The sequence below is a fragment of the Ciconia boyciana genome, chromosome 1 (assembly GCF_034638445.1).
Source record: "Ciconia boyciana chromosome 1, ASM3463844v1, whole genome shotgun sequence".
Taxonomy (NCBI): Eukaryota; Metazoa; Chordata; class Aves; order Ciconiiformes; family Ciconiidae; genus Ciconia; species Ciconia boyciana.
Genome location: NC_132934.1, coordinates 117,310,123 through 117,329,655, shown reverse-complemented (window position 1 = coordinate 117,329,655; position 19,533 = coordinate 117,310,123). Strand labels below are relative to the sequence as shown.

General features: G+C 40.4%; 1 protein-coding gene across 1 annotated transcript; it reads right to left on the bottom strand.

The window, feature by feature from the left end:
• Positions 1-120: 120 nt before the first annotated feature.
• IFNAR2 (interferon alpha and beta receptor subunit 2) lies at positions 121-16,831 on the bottom strand. The gene is made up of 11 exons (XM_072845513.1): positions 16,744-16,831; positions 15,378-15,429; positions 15,112-15,252; positions 13,617-13,713; positions 10,494-10,535; positions 10,054-10,183; positions 9,695-9,858; positions 7,177-7,349; positions 5,502-5,664; positions 4,947-5,065; positions 121-1,542 (listed from the first exon to the last, which is right to left on the bottom strand). The coding sequence occupies exons 4-11, from the start codon at positions 13,645-13,647 to the stop codon at positions 847-849; spliced, it is 1,518 nt and encodes a 505-aa protein (XP_072701614.1). The 5' UTR covers positions 13,648-13,713; positions 15,112-15,252; positions 15,378-15,429; positions 16,744-16,831; the 3' UTR covers positions 121-846.
• Between the last annotated feature and the right edge of the window lie 2,702 nt (positions 16,832-19,533).

The following is a 19,533-nucleotide window of genomic DNA, read 5'->3' as shown; positions in this document are numbered from 1 at the left end:
GTTTTTTCAGCTATATGATACCTAAAAGCCTTCCTATAAGGAGTAAATTCTTAGCAGGCTAACTCACATCGCTTTTCAAAGGCATGTAGGAGCCACAGTAAAAATTCAGACAGTGATAAGAAACATTTTCTTTTTATGAAGCACAAATGTTAAAGTATAACTGTACACTGCAGTAACACTTACATGTCATAAAAAGATTTTTTTAAAAGTGTAGTATTCAATAATTGCACAAAATTATATTTTAAAAGTTATTGAAAAGTGTATTTAATGCCTTGATTCACAATAAGGAGAACCCTTTTGTAAGCTGAGCATCCTTATCTCTGCCCCCATTATTTCACTTGATCATCTTTCTCTGCACAAATGTAGAAATCAGTTCACTGACTTGAATACAGCAATCCATCCAGCAAAACAGGTTTCAGAGTAACAGAGCTAAAAAATAATAGCAGAGTCCTTTCAAATTAAAAGAGTGGTCTGGTTGAGAGACCAGCCACTCACAACTCCCTCTACTACAAACTAACTTCTCACTTGACTTATAGAAAACCTTTGTAATAGCTAAAAGGTATCATTCACTATCAAACTGCAAAATGAAGTAACTACTCTTTCTGCTGCATCCGAACAGTCATTTTTGTTTCTCTGTGGATAATCCAACCTGAACCATACCTGGAACAACCTGGAGAGATGAGAGAATTATTTGTTAAAAAAATGAGTGTTGCATATTTTCAGTGTTCAGGCATACACTCATGGAATGTTAAAAAGAGAGAAAGACACGATCTGTAGGTTGAGTCCAGAAATAAAGTTGGACAATATAAATTTGTATGTTATAAAATAATAGTGGTTCTCACTTATTCATCTTCTTATGTATTCATTTTTTTGGTCCATATCTGAATCTGATGAGTCACTTTCATCAGAAGAATGAGAGGAATTTTGCCACTCATGAGAGCCGTTATGACAGTGTGGTTTCTGCTCACTTTCTGTATCATCCAGGAGTGGTGATTCAAAAGCACGAGTACATTGCCTGGGAAGAAGAACCGCATCTTCCTGGGAAGAAAGAAGAGCTGCAGAACTCTCCACGTTCTCTTCAGAGGCTCCCAACAGCACAGTTTTTAAGTTAATGGTAAAGCAAGCACTGTTCCTTTGCCTAGAAGAATAGTTACAGTTTACCTCAGAGAAAGGATTAAGTAACTTGCTACTTGCATCTTTGTCTTCTTCAATGTCCATCTCAGGCTCTTCAAAATCTTCTGGGTCAGCGTCTGGATTTTCACTTGCCTGGCTGCTGCTGTCATCACATGTACTGTTTGTAGAGTACTGCACGAATACATCTGGCCTGTCAGAGGAATGAGGCACTCTACTTATGATATCACGCCTTGTATAGTCATGATTACTTATGGCATCGCTGTCACTGTCATCACTGTCATCTTCATCACTAACACCACCGCTGGATTCATTTGCCTTTTTTTTAACCTCTTTGTAAATGATCTCTACAGAGGCTATTTCTTCAGATTCAAACGTCCAAGGTGAATAGGCTAACGTCCTGATGGATACCTAAAAGAGCAAAGTGAATTAAAAGAAGTCAACCACATTTGCACACACGCATAGAAAAATATGAAAAAGATACCCCCAATCATGAGGTCGTCAAACAAACGATTCCTTCTGTGCCACATTTTTGGCTTTTTCTGCAGAGTTCAAGGCATCTAGGATTGTTCCCTCTTCTCCATTCCTGTAAATATGACAGTCTTCACTACAAATCAAGGCACACAGCATTGGACAACCTCAAAGAAATGACACTAGTGCCAAGCAGTGTCAGGTATGAAATATTTTAATTCTAGTTTTTGAGATATCTTTCCAAGACTAAAAGCTTATTTTAGAAATACATCTTAAATCTGAGGTGAGTCTTGCAACGCTCTATTAGCTCTTGCAGTTACCATGCAAAAGAGAAGCCTTACATGGATGATCAATTTTAATAGCCTTTAGAAATGTACCATTTGAAGCAATGAACTATATAACATCCTAAGTCCCATTTTCTCAGTCTACTCTGCACTTCTGAGGATTATTGAATATTCAAAGCATTGGGGGAAAATGTTGACAACAAAAAAAAATGAACCTTAGACACTACTTGGCAAAGTCATGTTCAGCAGTCTTAGGGATATGAAGGTAATGACATAGCAAAGGACAGAAACATGAGGAAAAATGTCTTCAAAAAAGTTGATACCAATCTGCTCTGGATACATTTGTAGAAAATGGAAAATATTTATGCTGAAAAACCCCATAGAATTAAATGTAAAAGAAGTCAGAAACTATTAAAAAAAAAAAAGAAAGCAAACAAAGATGGATAGAAACAAGTCCCAGGAATCTTGTTATTTTTGCTTGAAATTTAGTGGCAGTTCAGCCTCTTCTCTATTAAAATAAAAAATCAGCTGACTCAGGACTGGCTTCCTCAAGCGCTAAAACATGACATTGATCACAGAAAAAGTCAAAGAAATATTATTTTATTCAAAATAGTGGAAAAATTTGAGTGATATATTACCATTACCCTTCTTTCTTCCTTAAGTACTCTTTCCTTAATCATGGACTTTTTTGCCAATCACTATATGTGACTACTGAGAATAGCTTAGCATTTGGAAGGTGATGCAGGTACTGTTTGCCTTGTGTATGTGCCCATCCTCCCCCCTACCCCCACCCTGAGTAAGGGTTCTTTCCGAGCTATATTGTTTCTTTTCTTTTCCTTTGCTTTTTGTTTTCATCCAACTCCAATATTCGGGTAGATTATGACAGCCTGGTCCAGGAGTTAGTTTCTAAGACACTATGCCAGCTCTAGATTCTGGCAGAGATAACTTGCATATAAATATCCTTTTTTTCCTACTAAGTTTTCCACTATCAGGCATCCTTTTCACTAATGCCTGTTTATAACAGAATACAATAATCAACCATTACTGAGACTGGAGAAGGAAGACAGACATCAGGCTACCCAGAGAAGTGATCCTGAACTTGCTAGTAGCAGTTCTGGAACTAACAACTAGGATACTTTTCTGGCAGGGACGTATCTGCACATAACTGCACCCCAATGTATGGTATGAGATACACGTGAAACTGCAAGGTTGGGGACCTGCAAGGTCAGTAAAGAGGACTTTTCCTTTGACTGAGAAGCTACTGTTGATGTTACAAAGCAGACTCAGGAAACCTGAGAAACAACATGCTTTAAAGACTGCTTCCTCAAAGCAGTGCCTCATCTCTACCAAGGTCTTTGATGGTCTGTCCTTTGTCTCCTTGCTGAGGTGAATTGAGAGTAAGTTCTTAGTTGTTGGAAATGATCTCACACACAACAAATATCCAGATCTTGCTCCTACAAGGCTGCTAAACTTTTACTTTTAGCACTTCTCACATGCTGTCCTTGACTCCATTTGTGGACAACAACCACGAAGCATAGCTTTAGAAAAAAAAAGTCTTAGAGCACTAACAGTGACTCTTTTCTTCTCCAGATGTGCCTAAATAACTGGCTCACCTTTTGGGGATAATGAGGCCCAAACTCCCAACTCTAGACCATTTTTATGCATCACTACAGGAACAATATGCCCATACCCAACTGGGTCTTAAAGCTACCTTTTGTCTTTTCAGCTTGCTTTCCTATGGAAATGTGATAAAGAAAAGACCTTGAAGGCAAGTTTAAAATATTTGCTTTCAGTAGTAGGATCTCTCAAAATGCCTTTAAACTCCAGCAACCAGGGACCTGGCTAAACTATCCTCAGATCTTCAGGGAATGCTCTGATTTTTGGTGTAATAAATGGAAAAACATTATAGGGGTAATTGGTTTTGTTCTTAGAGAGGAGTACAATGCCGCAGGGTGAAATAATGGAGGCAAAATGTGCCAGAAACTGCTTTGCTAAGGAGCAATGGATACACTTTGCTCCTGAGTGTTTTCAGAGCACCCTTCTTGGTGGAGAATGGGTCTTGTCCCTATGCACTTCACCTAAGAACTGGAGTGGGTTTTTTGTTTTGGAGTTACTGCCCTTGTTCAGATAGCAGAAGAAATTTGTCTGCTGCAGGAGAGATTTACATATAAGGTAATTTTCAAAGGCAAGGGGTTAATTCTCCTACGCTGGGTGTTCTGCTGTAGGACCTAGCCTGCTTCTGTGTACCATAAAGAGTTCATTTAAAGTTACTTTGGGGGGGTCTCCCCTTCATAGAATCATAGAACAGCCCAGCTCAGAATGGACCTCGAAAGATCATCTGATCCAACCTTTCATGGGAGAGGGAGCCTAGATGAGATTACCTAGCACCCTGTCTAACCGCATACTGAAAACCTGCAGTGATGGGGACTCTACCACATCCTTGAGGAGGTTGTTCCAGCGATTGTTCTCACTGTAAAAAATGTCATTCTTCTATCAAGATGAAACGTCTCGTGGTGCAACTTGTACCCACTGCCTGCTGTCTTGAGAGCCTCTGTCCTGTTTGTAGCCTCTCTTCAAGTACTGGAATACTGTAATGAGGTATGCCCTGAGCCTTCTCTTCTCCAGGGAGAAAAGACCTAACTCCTTCAGTCTTTCCTCACAGGGCAGGTTCTCCAGCCCTTTGCTCATCTTTGTGGCCCTCCTCTGGACTCTCTCCAGTTAGTCTGCATCTTTCTTGGGCCGTGGGGCCCAGAACTGGACACAGTACTCCAGGTGCGGCCTGACAAGCACCGAGTAAGGTGCTTGGGATGATCACATCACTATCTCTGTTAGTAACTTGTCACAGAAGTAGCAAGAAATGGTTTTGAAAAATATTGAGTATTTGTTCTGCAGAACAGACAAGATTTAGCAGCCTATAGACTATCTTTGACATAGGTAAACTGCAAATTAAAGCACTGCATGTACTTACATAACTTGTACCTAATGCACAGGATTAGAAATTTCAGATGGTAAACTTCTTCCTCCTATCCAGGAAGGTTAAATATGAGAATTATTACATACCAAGATATACGGAAGTGATTTTTTCTGAAGAATATAGCCTCCTGCATGCACACACTTCAGGGCACCAGCTAACATCAGTGAAAAACATACAGCAACTGCGATTGCAACTGTATGATAATCTGCAAGTGAAAAAAACCAACCAAACAAACATATATGAATGAAGTTTCCAATGACCACATTTCATATTTCACATTCAGAACAGCTATTTAGAATCACAGAATAATTTTAGTTAAAAGGGACCTCTGGAGGTCACCTGGTCCAAAGTCAAAACAAGACCAAATCTCAAATTAGATTCAGGAATTAAAAAAGAAATTACACCATCCTTGATAACTATTTATGCAGTTAGTGGAGACTTGTATGGCTCACAGGATTAACAATAGATTTGTAGCCCCAAAGCGGATGGGGTTTTATATTTCACTTATGTTTATTACTTGGAAGGTACTTTCTCTCTCATTATTTTTAGGATTAATTGACTTGTGAATCTTCCTACGTAAAGAGAAAACACTTGCACATAATCAAGTCAGACAATCCATTCCTGCACCACAGCACAGTTACCTTGTTGAGCTACCGAGTCTGTAGTTATACATTTCCAGGCTGATGGGATGGAATGTTTGTTTAGAGATGCAGTGACCATAACAGACACGCAGTAATTTCTGTTCGGATACAATTCTTGAATGACAGTATTAAAGATTTCTTTAGTGGTTTTCTCACGTGGCCTCTGCCATGAAAGACAATGTTTTAAAGTTAGCTATTTGCCTAAAAAGAGATCCCCAACCACTGATAAAACATTATGGCTCTTTCAGAGAAATGCAGTAGCATGTGTGAAACTGCAAAAAATGACACGGTAACTCAGCAGTTTACCTAGACAACTGCTTCATCTCTAGTTCTAGCTGATGTCACGATGCCTACATTATGCCTGTTTGTGAAATATTGTGTTATCAAAGATAAATTGCCTTCTGTCTCCAACTGTTGGTCACTGTATGTCCCCTTGAAGTAGCCTCACAGATTCTACAGATTTGAAACTGCAAGTGATATTCTGATTCAGAAAGCAGGGGAAAAATATCCATGGTGGGCAAGTTGTGGTCCTTCTTCTGTGACTCATGGCAGAATGAGTTAGACAGATTAAATTCCCAACAGTCTGACCTGCTGTTCAAAACTTCTAGTACAGGCAGTCCACGCTCTAGTTAGGCAACTTATTCCAGTGCTTTGCCAGCCCAGGTATTAATGTCTCTCTTGATGTTTAACCTGAAGTCCACACAACTGCCAATTTCACTTCACTGTTTTTGGTCACAGTGAACGGTTTATTTCCTCCTTTTCTGTAGTAAGTGTTTACATACTCAGAGACTCTAGCCTCTAACTGTGCTTTGCTTGCTTACACTAAGCCATCCCCTATTATTCCAGCATTTCCTTGCAGGTCCTGTCAGGATGCCCCACAGTCCTCACTGTTCCTTTTTGGATCCTGCTCAACTGGTCTGTGCCTTTTCTGAACCCCAGACTGGTGCGGGGTAGGTGGGCTTTACAAGTACTGAGTATGTAAAAATATGATTTTTTTATCTCTCAGCAACATGTCAGTCATGTTTAGCTTCTAATATTATAGAATGCTCTCATCGTTTCTGGCAAAACTGCTGCCTGTGTAGCTGTTACCACTCTACTTACTACACAGACAATTATTCTTAAGTGTTATGCCTTGCACTGGTCCTTATTGAATTATCTCCTATTATTTTAAGATTATTTCTCCATTTTGTGAGGATCATTTTAAATTCTAATCATGCCTATCTACCTCTCTATTTCAGCATACCAAAAAAAAAAAAAAATTAAATAGTACCAGACCCAGAATAGGTTGTTTCAGAAACTAACTGGATACATTTTTCCAGTTTGACAGAAAACTACTGAACTGCTTTCTGAACATATTTTCCTGTCAGCTGTACATACACCTGCTCGTAGTTTCTGCTACACTGTCTTTCCCTTGTCTTCCCAGAAAATAATCACTTGAGCCAGTGTCCTGTGCTTTATTTCAAGTAAAGATATAGGACAAGTAGTATTCCTCTTCCAGGCCTGCTTCTCTGCAGTAAAAGGAAGCTAAGATTATGTTGGCCATTCTCTTTGTTTTCTTCTAAGTATCTTCTGTTCACATATTTCCTTCTGTGAATCTGCCAACCATCATGGCCATTTTAATAATGTCTTTCTGTATTTCTCCCCTAAAGCACAAATAAAACAAGAAGTTCTTTACCTTATGCTCTCCATCAAGTGTTTTCAGTGTTATATCATAATCAAGCTCTTCATATATATTAATTAAAGACAGTAGCTTGTCATTTTTTCTGAGGTGAGAAGCTGGCAGCTTTATGGTGACATTTATGCAGTTTAGACAGGAACTGATATTAACTTCTGGTGGTCCCAGGCGTGCTATTGAAAAAAAAGAAAGAGAAAAAAAGATGGAAAAAATATACACTATGTATTCAGTACCAATTCTATTTTGGTGATGGATATATAGCTGACTAATCAGATTCCCGAGTATGTCACTGCTGTAAATCCACAAGGCCTTGCCACTTTTAAGTTCCACAGTCAAACGATCTTTTCCCACATGACTAGACTTTAAAAACAGAAAGCAGTGGAGGGGAGAGAAGCAGCAGAAAGGTGACAAAGGCTTTGCTTCAGCTCCACAGAGATGTGAGCTTTTTATCTATTTGAGAGGAAAGCTGAGGTTAATGTATAGGAAAAGCTGATTACTTTATTGCTCATCATCATCTTCTAGTCACTCTCTGGAAGGAATCTTTGTAGAAATTCAGTGGTGTGTAGCCCTGCACATATTCATACTGGCTGCAAGGAAGGCTATAGGTCTAAACTTGACAGCTGAGCTCCAAAGACTAAAAACTCTAAAACTAAAACAGAGGACCTAGCGAAACATAGTTACACTTCTGTGAGACTTCCACTGAGTTCAAAGTAGTCTCTCAAGTTCAGGTACTCAGAACACATATGAGGTTGAAGAGCCACACACACTAACTCTCTCCTCTCTCCAAAACTACACATCCATCAAGATCAGAGGAACTTCTGTAGCGAATCAAGCCTAAGATCTTCTCTCCTCCAATACAGGAAAGAAGTAGGAATGTTGGAAAATGGTGTGAGAACAAACTACCTCCATAATTCTCCATTTCTGCATAGTACGTTGTGGGGGAAAAAAACAATGAAAATTTAGAGTTTGCATTTCACTTTTGTCTCTTCCAGAAGCATGTACATTTTGATCAAGGTGGAGACTGGTTTGCCAACCTCTGCAAAATTCAAAAAAGCAATATACATTTGCTAACTACTTCTGCTCCTGAAACAGGGTAGAAAGGAAAAAAAAAAGTTTAATACTTGGAACAAATGTGAGCTTCCATCTACTCTCAAACAGGAAAGCATGTCCTACTCAAAGGGTTGCACACTTACTCCTTTCTCATCTTTTGTTTTAAGTTACAAATAAACATTAGCTTAAATCTGGTTATAGTCAAATGTGGTTGTTCTCCTGGCTCTTTGTTATGAAGCCTTTCTGTCTTTGCTCAATCCATCTGTCAACAGGAGTGAGGTTCCACCATAGGTATTTGAAGGTAGGTATCAACTACATCCAGTAAGGAAATATCATGGAATACTGATTCTTTCCTATTCAGGCACTGTAAAACAAAACAGGACTACAGGGTTCATCTATGTCCCATGCCCTGGAAAACATGACTTCACTCAATTGCTTATGGTTTGAATTAGAGAACCACTAGCGAAACATCCAATTTCAATTTACAAGTTGCCAGTGATGGATAATCAGTCAGAGCACCTGACAGTTTGTTCCAGTGGTCAATTCAAAATATGCCTTTTGTTCCTAGCTAAAATTTACCTAGCTTCAGCTTCCAGTCAGGGCATGCTGTTATGCTTTATTTACAAGACTGAAGAAGCTTGCCATCATATTAACTAGTAGTCAATGCACCTTCTGATCCTTCTTGTTATTAAACTAACTGCTGAAAGACTGAAGGCCTCCACCTCAGAGGGATGTTCTCAAATCCTTCAGTTATCCTTATGACTATTCCCTCCATGCCCTCCAATTTTTCATCATTTCTGAGACTGTAAGTGGACACAGCAGCGGCTACCGCCGTGCTGAATTCACAGGTAACATGACCTATTTCTCCTCCATAGTCCTCCAATTGTTCCTCAACCTCTGCCTCTGTTACTTCAAAACTGAATACTAAGCACAACTACGGGGGAAGCCACCTCTAGCATTAGAAAAAGTCACAGATAATAACCATCTTCTTTCAGCAAGGAAAGGGAAAAGAGCAGGCTGATGAACAAACAATTAAATCTCTTCCCCTACACCTAGTGCAAACATGGTATTTCTTTAACTCTTAACGTTGACTACTTGAAGACATAAAAACAATGTTTTGTTTTGGTTTGGTTTTTTTAAGTTATGTATCTTATGCGCTTAAGAAATTTTTACTTTGTGCTTGTCAATGCTTGATGTGACGCTATTTCCTCTATATTATACATTTTATTTCAAAACCAGAGCCTTGTCCATTTATCAGAACTACTGTAGCCACTAATTTTAGAAAGCTGTCTAAATATTCTGTGTCTTGTAACTGATATGTGATAGATTATATACAAATTCATATTCTCTTAGATAAAGGAGTAAGCTACTGACCAAGTTACTTTGCAGTGTTTTACTGTAAAGGTAGCAGAATATAATTTATACAACAGCTATGACAAAAAACTACTAAAATGTGCAGAGAACTTACTGTCAAGATATGGCACAAAATGAAGTACAGAAGAATTGAATACTTCAGTTCCTATGAAGCTCTGAACCAATGCAGAATACTGACTGGAAAACTCTTCAAAATCATCTGTCAAATTACAGGAGAGCTGTGTAATATTTGAACATTGTTTAGCAGTCTTCCAGTTCCTGTAAATCAAAACAAGTTAAAAAAGATCAAAATAATCTATCTGGATTCTCTGAGACAAGAAAGCATTGGGGGGTAGGAGAAAGCATTTCTGAGTGGAAAAACAGACAGACAAACAAACAAGAAAAGCCCAGCCTTAGTATTTTGAGTCGATAAACATTAAAAGTAAAATTTGCGTCTTATCAAATGAGACTTGCCTGTGGTCAATGTACAGCACGCGATAGTATGTTGGCACAGTTGGATCACTTTTTGCCTGCCAGGACAAAGTGTGCTGAAAATTGCAAGATTCCATTTGTAGGTTGAGAGGTGGCCCTCCCAGAAATCTTTCTAGAAAGGGAAAAAAAAGCCAAAAAACAAACAACCCACCAATATGAATGGCAAACAAATGTAAGATTACAACAATTCTAATCAATAAACCCAATTAGAGCAGCCCAAAATTTGCCCCAAAATAAAGCAACCATAGAACAGAGTTCAGCACAATAGAAACAACAATGCAAAGGACTGTCCTCCTGTGTTGTATTTCTATTAAGTTCTTTCTTCAAAAAGCATGAAGTTTTAAAATGATGCTTTGGTGAGAATATGCAAGTTTTTTGAACTGTCTTAGGAAAAGCATTTGAAAGACAATAAAAACTCTTACCAGGCAAGCTGCAACAAGCTGTACACAGAATGCTGATGTACACTGGAAAATGAAACTATGTATTAATGCATTTGTATGTCCACAATATCTGATTATTAGCTTACTATTGGCAATATTAATTTGCAACAACTAAAGACAATACTCAGTATTCCCTCAGTGGAACTGTTTTTCTTTCACATCATCTTCCTCCTACTTTCCTCTACCCTTCCCTCCTTCCCCAGAGTACGGGATGTCCCCTTCCAACCTCTGTCATTAATCTGAGGCTCCTAGGAGCTAGTTCTTTGACAAGTACACTGTGGTTCAGGCTTATGCTGATCCCTGCCAGATGAGGTTCAAGACTCAGTGTGAATAAACATACTTAAGATGTTCTTATCAATCAAATATTGTCTTAGAGGATTCTGACTATATTTCAGGTAGCTCACTCCTGTCTATTAAACGCCATTTTAAGTCACGACAAGAATCTTAAAACTGGTCTGCAAAAAGATGCTATTACTGCTTGAAGAACATTATTGTCAGCTAACTCCTGTAACTCCCTATTTCAGGCTCTACTCTGTAACTCCCACTGTGTCCTGTTTCTGTAACATTTCCCTGTGGATGTTTAACTCTACAGCATTCTATTCTCTGCCTGCAAAAGAAAAGGAAAAAACCACAAACAGATGCTACAACACTTCTTCTCCTGTCACAGGGCATGATTAAGGCCCCATTCAGCCTGTCATTCAGCATATTGCTTCAAGACACTCTTGAAATTATTGTTGTGACCCTTCTAATTTTTTTCTCAAGATCCTTTAGCTCCCTTCCGCTTTCCGAGTGCAACAAATACAAACTTCCTGTCCTTATTTTAAAGGCATTTTGTGGTCTGTCTTCCTACTGATGAGATGCCGCTCCCAAACTCAGTCGGCCAAAGAAGTTATTAGTTTAATTTCAAACATGCATGCTTTTTCTCACACTTTAGACGAACTCCATGGAAATACATGCAAAATAACTTCATTATTTTCCCTAGAGCTCTTCTGCATGAACTCTCTTTTGTCTTGATACCTAAACCCTCTACCCAAAAATATAACAATACCCAAAACACCGTTAGCCTGCTACCTCTGTTGAACTGTGCCGATCAATACTGCCTTTACATGTTCTTTTATTCTCCTCATCTCACTTAAAATGGTAACTTCTATAGCATGAGGAATGTCTGACTTCACATTTGTACAGCAACTAACACAGTAGCACTCTGGTCCACAATTGAGGTTCTCAGGTGCCACACTATGACAAATAATATAACAGAACTACTTGACGTGTCAACAAGATGTGCCACAGTAAGAATGACCATGAAAAGAGAAAAGAAATCTGGGACATAGCTCATAAAAAATTAAAACAATCTTTATGGAAATCTACAAATAATGGATAGGACAGGAGTATCACAGAATGGTTGAGGTTGGAAAGGACCTCCAGAGGTCATCTGGTCCAACCCCCGACTATGTGAAACATAGCACCAGAATAAATATTCCTGGTAAAGTAGAGGGGATTCAGAATAGTAGCGAGTTAGTGGGAACTGTCCTGTCCCAGACACACTGCGAGAATTTCCTAATGGATTAATGCAGTTATTTTATGATCCTTGTTTACTTTTGCAGAGAGTACTGCAAGAAGAAAGGAAAAACTTCCTACTCAATTAAAGAGATATCTGCACAGAATCTTTATGGCTGCAGAGAAGTCCCTTAAAAATGGCCCTTTAATTAGCAGTGGGCACACACAGAAGCACACACAAAAACACTTGGGCACCTAAGTTTGTTGAAATCATTTGGGATGGATACTTAGCCAAGTATCTCTTATAAATCTGGATCTTCGGACATCTGTCTCACAAATATTAAACTATGCTCCCAGCATCCCTTCTGAAATTAGATGCAGAGAGATTAAGCAGCTCACTTGAGTTGCACATGCAGCAAACTCATATTTCCACAAGACAGAAAACTCATCTCTCTCAAGCTCCATTTTGCCATTCAAACCACAGACATCCTCTCGTGTACATCTTCCTTTTGCATTTTTTCTTCTATGTTATTACTGAATAATAAACATCCTCTTAGAGAAGCGCAGTTAAAAGTAGAACAACTGGTTTCTTGCCATATAGTAACAAATCACCTATCTGGAAGAAACATCCAGTGGGTATGGATAACAAAGCAATACTTTAACAGTTATTATTCTTTACCTGAACACAAGCTCAGATTTGTAATCATTTGTGGCAGGAATTCTCCCTTCTCCCAAGAGGCACACAGCCTTTAGCACATTAAGGCTATTCCCATTATAGAAACATAGTGTCAGCGCACAGACTCTAGTAACAACACACTTCCTTGGAGCAACCCCTTCGGATTAGGAGAAGGAAACGGTCTTTTGCCATTCTGTTATGCCAGCCACCTCACATGTGTCAGCTGTCTTGCGGATGTATTTCCTATTGACATAAATATTTTTCTATTCTGTCCATATTTGTGATTTTTCAGTGCCTCTCCCCTATCAAAATCAAATTCTGTTCATCTGGAGTTCAAACTGCCTCAGAACTTTGTTTCAACAAACATGTTTAGCAAAGATAGTTGGAGAGTTGCAAAATTTTGCAGGTTACACTCTTATGTAAGAGACACAGACAAGAAAAAAAAAATCTTAGACCAAAAAAATGGAGAAATTAAGATGGGAGAAATAAAGATGGTCTGTAAACTGAATGGGGAATCTTCTTTACCATCTTATCCTTTTTACAGAATCAAATGATCCTATCAAAACAGTTTCTCACTACAACTACAGCTCAGCCAACATTTGTTGTGCCTGCTAATCCACAAACTAAGGAGTCCTGAAAAAAATTAGAACAAGAAATGAAAAAGAAAACATCCAGCTAAGAGTTCACTGGACATTTAGAGAGGCAGACTGCAGTATGCTGTTTCAAAGCATTTATTTCTTATGGGAAAATCATGGTTTATGTATAGAATGGAGTATGTAGAATATAATACACTAGATTCTTGATTCTGTGAATTATTCCAGGGAGAGCTCTATAATAAGATGATGGTATCTTACTTCAGTAACTCAGGAGGAGTGTTAGTGAAAAATTAGCAGCACTACTCCTCTTACAATATAAAGGTACAGGCAACTTACCAAGTTGATAAAAATGCATTGGTCCATCCATCAATGTTTCCACAGTGATTAAGAAATATAACCTACTGATTGTAAAATAACTATTTTGCTTTTGCACCTGCAAATACATTAAAAACAATCACATTCAGCAAATCATCTTAGTAAATTACTTGCAAGTAAAAGAAGGTCTATGTACATTTTAACCTCTTCAATGTTTGGGGGGGAGGCAGTGGTACTAAAACAGTTACTGCTATCAGGGGTGGGGCAAGGATCCTCAGATTAGTCAGGCAATTTCATGACAATAGCACTTTCCTTTTTTCACATGGAAAGGGCTCTTACTATTTCAAATAAATACAGAAAGCATTGTATGATTATTTGTATTAATTTTGCATGAAGATAGCATCTGAAAATTCTGTGCCATTCACTCCAACTTAATACCATGAAAATAAACATTGCTTAGCTTTATTTGAAATATTACAAGAACTCATCACTGTTGTAAAAAATGTTTCCAGAAACAGAGTAGATCAAGAGGGAGGTTAGAAAAAAAAAAAATTATAAAATTATATAATTATATGAAAGTTATGAAGTGTATGTTACAATTTTTTAATACCTAAGGTCTATTAAAATATTCCCTCTCCTCGATGTTATTATTTTACACCATTTATTATCTTCATAGCATTAATATTCACATATTACATTACGAATTACAGGCAAAGTACTAAGGAGCAACTGTGAATCTATAGACGGCTGGGCAAGGGTGTAACTGTTTCCAAAGAATCTTCTCCTCAGGTTTAATACAAATAAATTGTTTTTTAATTTAAAATTATTTTTCAATACAACTTAAATTATTTTCTCTGCAAAACAAACAGCTTAAAATTTTAAATAATGACAAAGCATACTATGGTCAAACTTAACACACTATATTAAAATCAGATTAATTAAAAAACCCCTTATCTGAGATGTCAATCATCCTCTGCTCAAAGTTTTAGCATGACTATAGGAAGTCATTGGATAAATGCTGAGAACCTGTATCTGTGCAACCGATAATCATAATTCCACAGACAAAGAGAACGTTCTTTTCATTTCAGTTTGGTTCATTTTATTAATTTGTTCAAGCATGAGGAATATTTAGGAGATATAAAATACAAGTCTTCCTCTTTTCAATCAAAATTAAAAATGATAGAAAGTAAGATTTACTAGTTACAAAATCTTTAAGTTTATCACTGATATCAGCAAACTAGAAAGCTATTAAGTTACACATATCTATCAAGTCCATTTAGTTTTGGCACTAGTGAATGTGACAAGATAAAATATTCACAGTCACTTTAAAGAACAGTTACACCTGCAGGATCTGACTTTTCAGGCTGTTCAAAATTCTCTCTTAAGGGTAAAACTTTGAGGATCCTGAATACACTTAGCAAAATATCTCCTTTATGTCTTAATCCTTGCAATTAATCACAAAACACATTCAAAGCACTCCATATATAGTACTACGCAATTAGATGTATTTGCATACCTTTGATCCTTGCTGTACATGCTGTCATGAATAACAACTATCCCACTCTTGGAATCTGAAGTGACTTGTGTATGGCTTTGTATGCTGAACAACACATGTATCTTACACGATGCATATTCAAAGCCGTTATGTGTTTAGCACCTTAGAACATGTAAGAAAAATGTGACAAAACAGGTTTATCTCCAGGTTTACACAGTTGTCTGAATCTGGATGTCTTCCGCAGATCTATCAACGCCAGTGAAATTCCAGGGGAAAACCATTCCTACCAGAACTTTGATGAGCTTTTGTTACTCTTCCTCTTCAGAGCTTCAGCAATCCCTGGAGAGAAGCCACAGAAATACTAGTGAGTAGTACTAGTGAGGTGAGCCGCCACTCACCTCATTAGCCTGGGCTCACAGTAACTCCCCTGGAAGCTGCCTGAAGCCCCCAGCGCTTTGAAAACTCAGCTTCACGCTTCCACATCATCTTTAGTGGCAGCTCATTTTTAACTGAAGTTCAGGCTGGGTTGTTTTGTATTTGCTTCCAATCAGAAAAAAAGCAGGCTTTGAAGTTTCAAAAGTCACTGGCTTGTATTTCAGAGAAGTCCCACATCAGTAAAGGAGAAAACACACTCTATTCTTTGAAACAAGCAGATGGTAAGTTTATTTATAGAAATCTACTTATCAGAACATTGAGAGAGAGAGACAGACAGACAGACACCACAGGAGATGTTTCAGGCAGAGAAGTCAGCAAAGGAACATTCTAAATCTACACAGATAACACAATGTATGGATCAACTTTACTACTGAAACCATGCGACCTAGGGAATTGCACTGTGGGTTGTAATGTTATGCCCACACTCTATTCCTGGCTTTGCTGGGGGACTTTGGATAAGTCACTTCTAAGGATATTTAAATCATTTAACCTTAATAATGCAAGTCCGTTAACCAGAAGTCCATTTTCCATACACTGCCAGCAGTGCTTCTGGGGAGCCAGACATGCCCCTGGAGGAACCAGTGCAGGACATGCAACATTAAAACACGCCAACAGACTCCTCGGCTGCCCTGCGCCGCCCCAGCACGGCTGGGGGGACAACAAAAGAGCACTTGCGACAACAAGCTCTGTCAGAGTCTACCGCTGTCTATTTTTCCTTACAAATTTCCGGCCTTGAGCCACACGATTACCTGCATCAAACGCAGCTACAACGCACCTCACAGACTATCGCTAGGGTCCATTTTGCATTCAGTGACACTGCCGAAGAAACAATCCCAATAACCCGCTGTTTTTATGTGCGATTCAGCTGGCATTACGCCAAAACGTGCTGCGGGGACACAGATGCCGGCCAACAGCGGCCTCCACAACGCGCCCAGCGCAGCGCTAACAGAAACCAGGGACCTTTCGGCAGCTCGGGAAGCCAGGCCCGGCGCCCCTGACACCCCCCCTCGCCGAGGGAGAGGGGGGAGCACACCGCGGCGCTGCGCCGAGCGTGGGCGGCCCGGCCCCCCCAGGGCAGTGAGGGGCCGCCGCAGCCCTCGCTCCGGCTGCTCTAACGGAACAACTCCGACGCCCACACCACAGACGGGCACCCCCGCCCCACGGGCCGCGACCCACTAAGGGAAAGGCGGCTGGCCGCCGCCGCCTTCCCAGCCGTACCTCGCAGCAGGCGGCATCCCTGCGGGCTCGGCCCCGCTCGGCTCCGCTCCGCGCCGGCTGCCCATGGCTCCCCTGCCAGGCGGAGGAAGAGATGCCGACCGCCGGCGCCCAACGAGAAATGGCGGAGGGGGGGCGCTGCGGAGCGGGGCGCGCGGCTGGCCCCGCCCTCGCCGCCCGGCCCGCTGCGGGGGGGTAGGGCCGCGTGCGTGGGGCGCAGTGTCCGTTAGGGCCGTTGGGCCCCGGCCTTCGGGCGCCGATTGAGCCCCAGGAGGGTCTGCGCCTCGCCGGTGGCCGGAGGCTCCCCTGGAGAAGCACGGCTTCCCTCCCCGCCCTGGCGGAAAGCAGTTTCTGCGCTCGTTTCGCTTTCTCTTATCTGGCTCCTCCCCCCCGCCCCCCGGTCTTTGATGCTGGTTGTCGTGAAGGAAGCCTCGGCGGAAACCTGCGAAAGCGCTTGATCCTTGTCCTCGGTGTTGAGGGAGCGTGGTGCTGCTGCTAAGTTTTTTGTAAATACTTGCCTTAATGGGCACCCCAATGGATGAGGTGTCCTCTGTCCAAGTTTTTTCTGATAGTGGAAACAGCAGTAATGTGCTATTAAATATAGCCTGTATCATGACATGTGAAGGAGCTTCATGAGAAGATCTTGGTACCTACCTGAGGCGAGTGAGGGGTAAGAAACCAGGGCTGGTTAGTGGCCGCGTCCCACTGCACTTGCGGCCTCACTGACTACACCACCTTGTCCGTCGGCGTCTGTTTCTTCACTGATGGAGACACGTGTAATTTTGGGAGTTGTGTGACGGTTGGACATGAGGTTATGCTGCATCTCCTTAAGCCATACATGGCAAAGCCATCCTGAGATTTCCAGTCACCATCTTGTAGGCTTCTACAAACTTTCTGGTTAAATATATATATTGCTCAAAAGTAGTGAAGACAGTTTTTCTCCATTTGACTTCATGAAGAAATAACCTTGGATCTGAGACGTGAACTGAGAAAGTCCCAGTTCTGGCTATAAACTCCAAACAGGCTAAATTCACTGCACATCTTTGCAGGAGTTTGTCTCATGCTTGAGTATTGTATGTGGCACCATTATTTGTGTTTCTCAATTCCAGTTCCAAACTAACTTTTTGAAGGGCAGAACGTACCTGGAAGCAGAGTCCAGAATGAAAATCAGAAGGACAATCCATATTTTAATTATATTCTGCCTTGATCAGTTCTGCCACAATAGTACTGTGCCTTTTGGCATGCCTACATCTGCTTTACACCTCTGACACTACCTTCCCATGGCTCACTCAGCTTCTGCCTACCCAAACATAAAGGTCTCCTAAACTCGAAGTTTTATTTTGTTGTTGTTGTTTCACTTGCTCCAGCACACATTTTTTTCCTTAAGCCTGTTTTACCTGTGAGCCTTCCTATTTTTTGTTAACTGCTTTTTCAGCATTATCTTTAGTGAAGCCTCCTTCCCATTTCCTGCCATCTTTGCAGAAGTTCCCCCAAATCCTGTTGTTCTCTCTTGCCTATCAGATGAATTCACTGGCTCTCATGGTCTATCAGCACTTCATGGTGAAGACGCTGAAATTTAGCGGCGCTTTTTTTCTCTTTACATTTCCTTCTCCTTTTTTCTGATCATTCCTTGCCTCTCCACTTCTTTAAACTATAAATACAGCAAAAAGTGAGATCTTCAGCTTTCTCGCCAGCCTTCCTCATTGTCTCCAGTGATAATGCTGTCACTTGGTCATCCAGTGAATCTTCTGTCTGGCCTAAGTACAGGAGGGATGAAGCAACTTTCAAGTCACTGGCTCCACTGTATGAGGGGGAGAGAGAGTGGTGAGGGGAAAAAGCTTAGGTGAGCAACAGCAGGAGGGGAAAAAGCTCAGCAGCTTTGGCTCATGCAGGAATCAGCTACTTTGCCTTTGACTCTTCAGATGCAGGGACTCCTTTACCTGCTTGCCTACCTACCTACCTTGTGACAAGGAAGCCAGCAAAAAGGAGGCCATGTTATGGGAGGCTGTTATTTGCCAATATTTGTAGGGGTAAAGGGAGAAGAATTTTGCTGGGAGGAGTAAGGACACCAGCCTTCAGCCTGAGCAATTGGCAAAAAAGCCAGGAAAAACCTTGAAAAACATTTCCAAGGAAGCCTTTTGGAAAAGGTGTAGCAGATGATCCAGTGGATCAGGTTCCCTTTTCATAGGTCCCCAGCTAGTGGCCACAGGGAACTGTTTACATCCATGCAGTGACTACTGAGTAAGCTTGTTTGTAAACCTCTCGCAATAAAATTGCAGTTTGCCATATCAGTTGTGTGCTGGTATCTGTGTTATCCTTTACCCGTGTTCAAAGCCAACTTCACAATCTCTGGTATCACTGAATATTTTACCTTTAGGATATGTCTTTTTTTGCCTTTGCTTTTTCCTTTCCATGGCTGCTGGCTTATACTTTTTGCTTAGACTAACAGAGAGTATCCAGAGCTGAATTGTTCCCTTAGCTGGTAGCATATCCTTGAGCTGCAAGGTTGCTGAATTACCTGAAGAGCACTTGATCCTTTTCGTAAGTTAAAATCCCTCTCACTTACATGCAGTATCTGTTAGTGTTCTGTTTTCTTCCTCCACGCAGAATGTTTTTCTTTCTAACTAGCCTCAGGGTCTTTCTTACGTTGTTTCCCACTCCTGGAATTATGCCTTTCCTGCATTTGTTTATTTTTTAACTAAGGAAACTCCTTATTTGGACTAATTTTTCATAATATCATACTTGTTATTTATATTTAAGTAGCGTTTTCCTTTCATGGGCTTCAGAGCCCTT